Source organism: Octodon degus, unplaced genomic scaffold (assembly GCF_000260255.1).
Source record: "Octodon degus isolate 3935 unplaced genomic scaffold, OctDeg1.0 scaffold00132, whole genome shotgun sequence".
Lineage (NCBI taxonomy): Eukaryota > Metazoa > Chordata > Mammalia > Rodentia > Octodontidae > Octodon > Octodon degus.
Window position 1 is genome coordinate 7,382,739 of NW_004524708.1, and position 11,912 is coordinate 7,394,650.

Genomic DNA, 11,912 nt, shown 5'->3' on the forward strand with positions numbered 1-11,912 from the left:
CCCTGGTTCTGTGCCCACGAGGTCTCAAGCCATGATGAGACAGTTGTTGCCAGCCTGGGAGGACCAGGCTAGTACTCACCAGCCCAGCTGCCCTAACTATTAAGATTCTGCAGCACTTCAGTGGCTCTTTAGTGGTCAGGTTATGGGGGAAGGGAAAGGGAGCCAGGGGAGAACCCAAGTCCCCCAGGGCTGGGACTGCAGCACTGGGGCCAAGGCCTTTGGGACAATGGCTCAGACAAGCAGCACTGAAGTGCCCAGTGGCAGAAGAGCCAACTGCTCCACTTAACTCCTTCCCTTCCTTTTTTCTCCTGCAGGCAGCTATGAGCTCCAGCCGTGAGCCAGGTTCCAGGTACCCCCAGAGCCCCCGCCCACAAGCCCTGTCCCAGAGCTCTTCCAGTCTACTGTGTGAAGGCCATGGGCAGAGGCCAGAGCTCCGCAAGAGTGTCAGCAGCACCGTGTGGCGGGCCCAACAGGGCGAGGCCAGTACTGCACCCCAGGCTCCGGAGGAAGAGGGGCACCCACCTGAGAGCCCTGAAACGAAGGCCCAGGTCCCCAGCTCCCAGGCCCCTATCCCCCAGCCGCAGGCTGTGGGCCACTGGCGGAGCAGCACAGTGGGCAATGTGTCCATGATGGGCAGTGGGGACCTTGGCCGCTTGCGGGCTCCCAGTGTGGCTGCGGTGCAGAGGAGCCACTCGGACCTGGCCCGTAGTGTCCAGACCAGGGGACACAATGGGGCCCGGAAGGCCAGCCTTAGCTGCTCAGCCCTTGGTGGTGGCTCCCCAGTGCACAAGGCTCAGCTGCAGCCTGGAGGTGTTTCTGGCCAGGTTGGCCCAGCCCCTGCAGCTGTGGGAGAGGACCTGGCTCCAGAAGATGGGACTTCTAACTCAGCCTGGGTGCTGGGGGACAGTCAAGTGTGGAAGCCAGCACTAGAGCCAGGGGACAAAGCTTCCCTCAGTGAAAGTCTCCAGGCTGAGTCCAAAGCCACTGGACAGCTGGCTACTGCCTCCTGCCACACTCTGACCCCTGCTGCCCTGCTCTGCAGCATGAGGGAGGTGGTGACCAGCAGCTGCTGCCATGCTATGCCTGCCACAGGGATCCTGGCCTTTCCCAAACTGGTGGCATCAGTGAGCGAGTCTGGGCTTCAGGCTCAGCATGGTGTGAGATTTCACTGCATGGCACCTGGGCTGCTCCCTGGGCACACCCACTGCTGCACCCACCCATGGAGCCCCGCAGTGCCAGCCACAGAACCTGGCTGTAGGACCAAGGATGTGTGGACCATGACTTCTGCCAGTGACCTGGCACCTGCATTGGCCTCGGCCCAAGATGCTGGTGTGCAGGTGGCCCCAGTGGCAGCTTGCAAGGCAGTGGCCACCAGCCCATCCCTAGCAGCCTCGGCCCTGCACATGTTCCCCGAGGTAACACTAGGGCCCAGCCTAGAGGAAGCACTGTCTCCCGTACGGGATGTGCGGTGGGATGCTGAGGGCATGACATGGGAGGTGTATGGAGCTTCGGTGGACCCTGAGGTGCTGGGTGTGGCCATCCAGAAGCACCTGGAGATGCAGTTTGAACAGCTGCAGCGGGCACCAGCCAGCGAGGACAGCCTGTCCACTGAGGGCCGGAGGGGCCCACTGCGTGCTGTCATGCAGTCCCTGCGGCGCCCCAGTTGCTGCGGCTGCTCCAGTGCAGCCCCTGAATGAAGAACTGTAGTCCTGGAGCTGGCTGGCCCATTGACTTGGCCCTATGCCAGAACCAGGGACAGCAGGGCCCCATGCCACCCAGAGCTGTGGCGTGTGGGCGCATCTCTTCCCTGAACATAGACTGCTTCTAGACCACAGGATGCAGCCTGTGGCTTCCAGTTCCAGAGCAGAGCTGGTTTTCAAGGGCTTGATTCCCAAGGGCCACATCCAATTCTAGGCTTTGGGCCTTGGGCAGGATTTTTGCACTGTGCATAAAGCAAGATTCTGGCTTTTCTGTAAAAATACTTGACCTGCTGTTCAGTCTACCCTCACAACTTCATCATGTTTCCTCTAGGACTCTCAGTGGCTTTATTTTAAAGCATTTCTTAGAAAGAATGAATTCTTAGGTTAAAAGGAGGGTCCCAAAGTGACAGGTTCACCTGGCCACTGTGTGTGGTGGATCTGGGGAGGAGGAGTAGTTCCAGGAGGCTCAGAAGGTCAGGGACAGGCCACGTGTGTGCCACAGGGTGTGTCTAGCAGCAGCAAAACCGTCCCTGTGCAGAGACTTTCCCTCCATCACATGTGACTTTCGTGAGATGTGTGCCAATCTGTACCAGGTTCTACTGTTCTCGGAACCAGGGTGGCAGCCCAGGCTGGGCCCAGTGTGGGACAGGCCAGACAAGCCACCCACCCACCTCATAGGGACCGAGACAAACCTCTGAGGGGAGTTCCACCTGGCCTGGGTCCTGGCAGAGGTCCCTGAAACACCCTCCTGGTTAAAGCCCACACTTGACTTGCTAGCTGCGCCGCCTGGCCTCTGCCATCAGGCTGCTTGGAGTTGCTGTGGCTGAATTTCTGGTTGGGACAGAGAACTTATCTTGTCCCCTCCTGGGCCAGGCCTGAGGCTGCACTGGTCAGTGTGCCCTTCCTTGGCCTTGGCTCTCTGGCCAGACTTCCTATGTCCCTTTCATAGGGGATGTGGGATCACACTGTCCATATATTTGTTTGTTTTTTAAAATTCAAAATAAATACAAATTGGGAGGTCAGTGCTGTCTCAGGGCCCCACAGGAAAGGGATGTGTGTGTCTCAGTGATTTTTAAAAATTTTGTTCTGGTAAATTCTGTTCCCAGAGCATAAACCCAAGCCTGGAACTCCTGCCTGGCAGGAATCCTTCATCTTCTCTGAAGTCTCTTCTCTGCCCAATAGGTCTCCTTCTGTAGCAGCTGGGGTCCCCCACAACTGAAGCTTGGCTTCTTGGGACTTGTCCCTTCTTGGCCAGGACACAGGCATACATGTCTCATTTGGCCCCAGACTGCTATCACCTCAGAAGGAGCTAAGACCTAAATGAGGAAAAGCTGTGGATGGTGCCACAGTGTGAGGATGTCAGAAAGCAAGAAGTGGTCCCTTCCACTGTGATGTCACCTCCAGGTTCGCTGGTATGTGTCTGTTCCCCGGTCACTCAGGCATTGAAGGGTCCTAGCACTTTGGGCTTGGGGCCACCACGTAGGGTCTATAGCTGGACCTGGATCCACCCTGACAGCCTCATGGGTCTGAGCTTCCTCAGCAGTAAGGTGAGGATAATGACCACGCCTCCTTCCTTGCCTGTGTGGGGAGTGGACTAGGATGTCCTATGTGAGGCGCTTGGAACATGTGCTGGTGCAGTGTGTGGCATCCCTCAGCCACAAAAGGGCCAGCTCGGCTATGATCTGGCCACCTGCTTAAATGTCCTTCCTCCAGAGATGTCCCAAGTCCTTACCCTCAGCTGTGTACCCTGCTCAAGATGCCTGCTTTTGGACGAGGACCTGGGAGCCCACAGTTCTCTTAGGGCTATATGGAAGAGGACATTCCTGTGAGGATGGCTTCCCCAAGCTCGTGGTGACCAATGGACTCAGAAGTGGGGAGGAAAAGGCAGGGAAGGCCAAGCCAGCCAAGGATTTGGCATCAGGCCCAACCAGTCTCACAGAGTGAATGACACCCCAGGAAGAGAGCCAGGCACGTCTGGCTCTCTGGTGGGCAGTCTGGGAGGCTGCAGGGCCATTGCAGGTCTGCCCTATTCCAGAGGAAGGTGCTCAGGGAGGCCGACAGAAGGAGGCCTGGGTGGCCAGAGAAGGCCCATGTACCAGGCATCCCAACCCCCAGGAGATATGGCTCTGAAATGCCCAGCCCCAAACTCCACACATTGCTCAGAAGCAAATCTATCTCATTCATGTTCATGCCAAAGTGACCTTGGTTAGGAAAATGTGGAGCTTGGCATTCATCCATATTGAATTCTTTCTCCTCTGTCATTCTGGCCTGGCCCAGTTTTGACATCTGCAGCTATGACTAACCATTTGTCAGCTCCCATCCTGCTTCTTAGGAGGGCAGGCCCTGCCCAGAGCCCAGAGTGTCACAGGGTTGTCCTATAGTGTGGTCTCCAGGCCTCTCCAGATTCACATTGTCATCGTGAGAAAACATGACATTAAACCCTGATCTTTAATGTCACTTTAATCCTAGGCCCAGGACTGTCCCTCCAGGGTAGGCAAAAAGGGTACGGCCTTTCTCCAGTCATCCTCCTACAAGCAGTTGTCCAGCTATGGATTGCGGCTTCCTTTTCCTGATCTGACTTCTGTTCAACATGTTCTAGAAATTTGAGATTGGAAGCAAGCAATCATCTTGACTACCTACTCACGCTTCTGGGGCCTGAGGCCCACCTTGCCCTCAAATTTCTCCTGCTTGGCCTCTACCTCCCTCACTTCCTGGTACCCAGCACATAATCTCCCTCTGTTCTAGTTGGGAGGTGACCCTGGGGTGGGAGAATTGGGCTCCTCACCACAACTTCCTCATGGAGACTTTCAGGGGGTGGGAGTCCAAAAGTTGGGTGAGGGGTCTCAACACAGGGCTAATTCTGCTGCCATGGTTACAGAGATAATAAAACAGGAAACCTAAGCCATTACTAAGAAGTATGGGTCCTTGGAATCAGGGCAGACATGTGGACTCCCCCACTCTTGCTCCAGAAGCAGATGCACACTGCCTTTGCTCCCTTGAGTGGTGATTTTGCAGGGCAGGCCCCCAAACCAGAGCTCTTCAAGGGTTAGCCTAAAAATCACCTCTGATGTGAACCCCTAGGGAGTATGGCAGCTGGCATGCACAGGTTGGACTGGGGAATGTGTCCAACTTGAGGGTGCCCATGGGTGCCTGGCCTAGTAGGCCTGTCCTTGGAGTTCTCGTTTCTGAGCATCTTTCCTGAAAAAATACATGGATGCCTCCTCTGCACCATGTGAAAACCCCCCAGGCTGCTGACGGTTTCCTGTGGACAGCCAAGGACAGAAAGTGGCCCCTCATGCTTGCTCATGCCCCCTAGTCGGTTGGGCATGCCTTCATTTTAGTGTCTCCCCTGCACTGTCTCAGGTCCTCTTGGCCCCCAGGACTCTGTCTCTCCATCGTTGTCCTGTGTCCTTGCTCCTATCCCCTTTGCTGTCATGCCAGGGACCTGTCTTGCTTCAGCTGTGTCACTCAAGAGTCCTGCCTCTTGACATGGTTGGGGACATTTTCCCTGCCATGCCTGGCTCTTATCATTCCTGATGTTCAAGGAGTTTGTGTCTTTCCTCTCCACTGTCCCTTTCCTCATGGAAAACACAGTAAACCACCTGAGTGCCTGGGTGGCTCCTGAGCATCTCCTTAGAGAGGAAGGGAGGCCTCTCTAGGGTCAACTTCCAGGGCACCATGGTGTCAGAGACAGACTGCTTGTCAGTGGACAGCCCAAAAAGGCACTGTGAGCCCTAACTGCTTGTCTGGGGCTGCTGGCAAGTTGCTGGAGAAGCTCACTAGATGGTGGTGTTCTCTTGCTTGTCAGGGGAAGGGCCCATCTTTCTTTTTTGTGTTCAGAATCTCATGTGCCTTGGAACTGAGTTGAGTCATGACATGAGCCTCCTTGGGGACATGCCCCACAGTCCCATCTATGAGTGTTTCTCCTGGCTTGGGACTGAGGGAGGGGACTTCTCACTTTGACATCAAGTACATAAGCTGTCCCCCACCCAGGCCTCTTCCATTTTCCTGTCCCCTCAGTCCCCCACCTGCAGCCTTCTGCCTCCCATCCCCTCTGTATCATCTCAGTTGTAGCAATCAGGCATCTGGAAGTCTGTGACCAAGGCTACCATTGTTTAGGCAAGTTGCCTGGTGATTGTAAGCCCAACTGGGTGGGAGGGCAGGGAAAGGCGAAGAGAGCCCTCGCTGCTGAGGTCCCAACTTCTTGTCTCCCTGCTTTCTGATATTTGAGCTCTTTGGGAACTCATGACCCCTTCCTAATTGGAAGCCTGGGTGCCAAAGGCATGTGGGCATGGGGGTAGGGGAGGGGTCAGCCTAGAAAACTGCAGAAGACTGGCAGAAGGCTGGGGCTGGCAGGCAGGAAGCAGGATCTGACTTTATTGGAAATGTTGACATTTTGTCATTAATTTTGATTTTGAAAATATTGCATTAAGTGTCATTTCTCTTAGCACCTGCATCATCTATCAAATCTTCCAGTGTTGCTCTTAGATGCAGCCTGGCCCGCTCCTCCTCTGCCAGGGCACCCTGTTTCCTGTTCCCCCAGCTCTCCTGTGAACATTCAGGTCTGCCATACTGACAGACTGAGGTTTTTCAGATAGAAAATAAAGGATCTGGGATTTGAACGCCAGGCCTGGCTTTCAGTTTGTCTTTCAAACTGAAAGACAAACTGTTGTATGTGTTTGTGGTAAGACCTGCAGATAGAGGGACGCGTGGGTGAAGGCTTGACCCTCTCCTCTTGGAATCTCTGCATGTCACTCCTTCTGTTACAAGCTCAGGTCCTCTGACCATGTTTTTTTTTTTTTTCTTTTAAATTTTTATTTTTATGGGCCCATGATTGCAGAGCATACAATTACCTTTCTTGTGGAGAGCTGATGTGTGCACATCATCCACATTAATTCCTTTTTATTTCTCGTCCCTTCTCTTCTTCCCCCTTCTCTCCATCCCTTGATCCCTTTATTTGTAAAAAGACCTGTGTCCCTGGTTCATATTATCTGTCTTTTATTTATACTTTAGATTTCATATAAGAGAAGCCATGTGACAGTCACACTTGTGTGTCTGACTTGCTTCACTTAACATTATGGCCTCAAGGAGCATCCATTGTCCTGCACGTGACTCAGGCTAACCCTTCTTTATGGCCAAGTAGTACTCCGTGGCATGTATAGCACATTTTCGCTACTTATTGGTTGATGTGCATATAAGCTTTAGCTACTATAAGGTGTGCTGCTAGAAACACGGGTGTGCATGGGTCCCTAAAATATGATGTTTTTGATTCTTTCAGGAAAATATCTAGAATGAGAACAGCTGAGTGGGATGGACTGTGTAGTTTAAGATTTTGTGGAGCCTCCACACTGATTTCCACAGCAGTTGTGCAATCTTACCGTTCCTGTAGCTTTGCTTTTTGTAGAATGTTGTGGTGTTGGAATCATGCAGTATGAAGTCCTTTCAAACTGGAATGAGGTTCATCGTGTCTTTTCCTGGTTGATAATATATTCTTTGTTGCTGAGTAGAGCATGTTAAATGGCCGCGCCCGAGCTTACCTGCCACTCTCTGAAGGCCATCTTGGGTGCTTCCAGGTTTGGGCGCTGAAGAATAAAGCTGTGGGAAACATCAGTGGGCAGGCTTCCGTGTGGACCGGAGGTTAGCTCAGCGGGGTGAATCTGGGGGCTCGGTGCTGGATCGCTTGATAGGATAGGTCTAGCTTCGCAAGAAGCTGCCAAGCTCCGGGCTGTCTTTCCAAGAAGCTGCATATTTTCCTTCCCACTAACAAGGACAGATGGCTGTCTCCACATTTCCTGGCTGTTCTAAGAACCACGTAATAGGAACTACCCCTGTGAGAATATCTACGGGATGAACTTCCTGTGAGATGATATGCGCAAGATGACCACAGTGTTGGTGGATTGCTTCCCCAAAAGGTTGCACCAACATTACACGAAAGTGTGTGTTTGCTCACAGCCACACCAACATTTAAGTGTCACCAATGTTTTTGATTTTTATTTTTCATTTATGGATTTGGTACAGGGTCTCACTGTGCAGCTTGGGCTCATCATGAGCCTCCTGTTTTCAGCCTCCCGAGCACTGGGATTACAGGCGTTTGTCATCACACCTGGACTCGGTCACCGGCTCAACACACCCTGGGGCAGGGCCAGCATGGCACGCAGGACCAAGGATTGAACCCTAGTCCCTGTGCTTGCCAAAGCAGGTGCTTAGTCTGCTGAGCTGTCTCACTGGCCTAGTGTTACCAGTGTTAATACAGTACTTTGATAGGGAAAGAGACGGTATTTTGGTTTGCAGAGCCGTTCTCTGAGTGAGGTCATGTTTTGCCCAACTGCCTGGGAGAATCCACTCTCTGGCACCTTGAGTTGTGTGATTCTGCCCAAGTCTGTGAAATGCTACTGGGCCTCCACTTCCTCACCTGTGAAATGAGGATAGGGACGGTCTTTGCCTCATGGGTTGGATTGTAGGCCTGAGTGTATCTGCATGTGAAGCAAAAGCAGGTTGTGGCTCTCAGTAAGGGCTAAGTGTTAACAGCTGTTACTATGTGAGGATTGCGACCATTTGGATTTCTTGGTTTGTGATCTGCCTATTCATGTTTTCCCATTTTCTCTGTTTTCTTCCTTCCATGTTGCTTGGTGAGAGCTTTTTGTATACAAATAACATATATTTCTCTTTCAGTATATGTCGCAGGTATTTTTCACTCCAAGAATTCCTTTGCTCCCTGCTCTGTGAGGCCCTGGCTCTGAACCAATGTGACACCGTTTAGGTGCCACAGTATGTAACGCTGACAAAGCTGCTCATTCCCACTTTTCAGGGTGGCCACACAGAGTGAGTGGATATATTTTGGAATAGAGGAGGAGATGTCAAGGCCAGGTACAGTTTGCCTGGTTACACAAAGGACATCAGGGCATCCATGGGCAACAGCAGGACATTTGTGGCTTGTCTAGGGCTGAAACCACAGCTTCTGGTTCATTGTTCAGAGGGGGTTGGAGGTACAGGAGGGGAAGGGCAAACTTACCAGCTTGGTGGCCTCACATGCACGACTCCAAGAGCCCGGATCCTTGATTCCAATAAACTGGGACTGCTGTGCCCTCATGGACACTGGAAGAGGGCAAGGGCAAGGTACATGTGGATGGAGAGAGGCTTTTGCTCAGAAGCTCTACAAGGCCAGAGAAGAGCAGGTATGCCATGACCCATGCAGCTCTTGAAGTTTCTTGGGGGAAGGAGAACTAAAGGATGGAGAAATAAAGATAAGAGACAGAAAGCAGAGGTCAAGTGGCACCCTCTTTCCTGATGAGAGGAAAGGAACTGCTCAACCATCGCAATGCATTGATGTCAATTTCAACCCCTCTGCCTAGCAGCTTGTTTGCCTGGCTCCCTCAGGCACCTTATACCCTCAGAGCTGGAACAGCTTGTTTACATGGCTCACCTTGGTTTCTTTATATTCTTGGGGCTGGCTTAGCTGTAGCCCCACAGCTGTGATTGATCTCTAGCTTCAGCTGCTCCCCATGCTTGTGTGCATATGCATGTGCACACGTGTGCATTTTGCATCCAGTCCCTCAGTGGCTGAGCATAGAAGACTTTAACTCGGCCCTCTGTGCTTGAGGTTAGATATACAGTGAGGTCTCAGTTGACCCACTTTCTGTTTCATCAGGTCTGAAAGCATAGATGCTCCTCAACTTTCCATGGAGTTAGGATCTGAGAAAACCATAACCTGGTGAAAACAGTATAAATTGAAAATACGGTTAACACGCCTGACCTACCTGTATCAGTCACTTTTCCTTTGCAATGTGGTGGAAGAGAGGCTTATTTGACTCTTTCCAGAGGTTCAGCTCATGGTCAACTGCAAGGCAGAAAATGCAAAGCAGAAGGGCCTGACGGGGGCAGAAAGCTGCTCACCTCATTGTGACCAGAAAAGAAAGGGAGAGGAACTGAATACATTAGTGATTAATTTCTAAGCAGGCCATGCCTCTGAACAGGACACACAGCCATAGACTCATCAATGGACAAATCCACTCTTAAGCATAGCGCCCCCATGGTCCGGTTGCCTTCCAAAGCTCCACCTCTGAGCAGAAGACTTTTGGGGTGCATTTTAGATCTGAACTACAACACTATTAGATGCCTGGAGCCCAGAACAGACCCTGGAGCTCAGAGGAGGGAGCCTGTGGGTGTCCCAGAGCCTGGCTAGAGATATTTTCTTTTGGTGGCTCAGGATCTATGGCACTGACTGTCCTTGTCATCATAGCTAGCATGGTTTGAGTGCTTGTTATATGCTGGGAGATTTTATTCTTATTCCTTTATCCATCTCAGCAGCTGCACAGGTGGCAATAGATTAGCTGGTTTTCTGAATACCACAGATGGAGTGACTTATAGATAGAGGTTTATGTTGCTCACAGTTCTGAAGCCTAAGAAGTTCAAGACTGGGCAGCCATCTGAGGAGATCTTTCTTGCTGGTGGGGTCTCTGAAGAGTCCTGAGGCAGTGCAGGGCATCACATGAGAGACTGTCTCAGCTCAGGACTTCCCTCTTCTTGTGAAGCCATAGTCCCACTGCAGTAAGGCCCCACCCTTATGACCTCATATAACTTTGAAAATTTTTCCATACTGCAGATTGAAACCAGGGCCTCATTCATGCTAGATTAAGTGCCCTACCACTGAGCTATATCCCCAAGCCATTTTGTTTTTCAGTTTGAGACAAGGTCTTGCTAAGCAGTCCAGGCTGGTCTTGAACTTACGATTCTCTTGCCTCAGGCTCCCTAGTAGCTGGGATTATAGGTGTGTGCCACCATACCCAGCTTCTGGGAGTATTTGTATTGTTGGGAAGAAAAGAGGGTAGAAGAGACAGAGAAGAGCCTTGGAGGAACATGACATTCAGGCAAGGAGTTGGCATTACCCTGTTGATAAAGCCAATCCTCGATGAACTTTAGGAAATAAGGGACTATTTCTTTTGTCTGGATGCATCATTAGGTTCACAGGCTTTGAACTCAAAAACAAAGGGACCTAATTATGGCACCTCTGCCCCAGTGCTGCCCCAGCTTTCTCACCTCCCCAGCCTGGCTTCTTTTCCCATTCCTCATTTCCAGTCTGGCTGGGAGCCTTGAAAGACCACATTATAGTGGTGGCCTTATGAGGAGGGGTGAGACCTCCATGCTGAGTGGTAGCACATTTTGGGAGCCCCTGGTGGATGTCCTGTACCCACATGTCTTCCAGACTTGTTGGTGGGAAGTCAGGGAGGTCTGGCCTTGGGAAGCTTGTGTAACTGTCCCCAGATAAGACAGTCTTCATCCAGCCTTCTCTGGCATTGAGAGAACCTGGCCTCAGACCTGGACCTCACCCTGGCAGGGACAGGGACCTGCAGCTGTCCTGATACAAGGGCACAACCAACAAGCATGACAGAGCCCTCTCCTAATCCTAACTCTAACCCTGGTCTATGGCTTCTGAGTCCTTTATTCCAAATGCTTAGGGCACTTCCCTTCCTTCTTTCTTTTTTTCTTTCTTTCAATTATTTTTAACTGATTCACATGTGATCATTAACTATGATGTGTCACCTTGAGCAAAAGCCACCTAGTAGATTACTGAAGTTTTGGATGTGCCTGTGGATGATTAACAAGTAGGCTGTGAAATGAGAAGGAGGACCCTGCAGGGGTGTGGGTGGCCCTAGCCAATAGAATGGTAGCTTGGAGAGACTAGAAAGGGACAGAAGGAGGAAATCTGCCCTTTTCTTTGGAGGAACCCAAGTTTGCACCATTGCCTTTGGAAAGCTGTCCTCAGTTCCTTCAGCCTTCGAACTCAGACTCACAAGGCCACTCCGCACCAATCAGCTTCCAGGCCTTTGACCTTCGACTGCTCCTGGATCTCTCCAGCCCTCCAACATGGTCATTGTGGGTTTTGTGCCTCTCATCCTACAGATGGCACTGGGATTCTTTTGATCCTGTAAGCTCACTTCCCAAATCCCTTGGATAACCATACATATATTTGACGTTGAACCTGTTCCTATAGAGAGCTCTCACTATATGACATGAAAACATAAATATTGCATGTGCCAGTGTGTTACAGTGTGAAACTCCACTGTATATGTCTAGACTGTAATATTTAAATCAGGTAAAAGTATCTAACTCCTCAAACAAGTATCATTTCTCTATAATGAAAACCTCAATACCCTTTCTCCTAGATGTTGGAATGCATAGTATATGTCTCCATTCTTTCTCTAAGAGATAGGT

At 51.3% G+C, this 11,912-nt stretch overlaps 1 protein-coding gene across 1 annotated transcript; it reads left to right on the top strand.

Moving 5' to 3' along the window:
* Positions 1-320: 320 nt before the first annotated feature.
* Positions 321-2,145, top strand: Gprin2 (G protein regulated inducer of neurite outgrowth 2). The gene has a single exon (XM_004641240.2). The coding sequence runs from the start codon at positions 321-323 to the stop codon at positions 1,695-1,697; it is 1,377 nt and encodes a 458-aa protein (XP_004641297.1). The 3' UTR covers positions 1,698-2,145.
* The last annotated feature ends 9,767 nt before the right edge of the window (positions 2,146-11,912 follow it).

Excerpts from the sequence above, each read along its gene's own strand:
- Gprin2 (XM_004641240.2), top strand. The coding sequence starts at position 321 with ATGAGCTCCAGCCGTGAGCCAGGTTCCAGGTACCCCCAGAGCCCCCGC.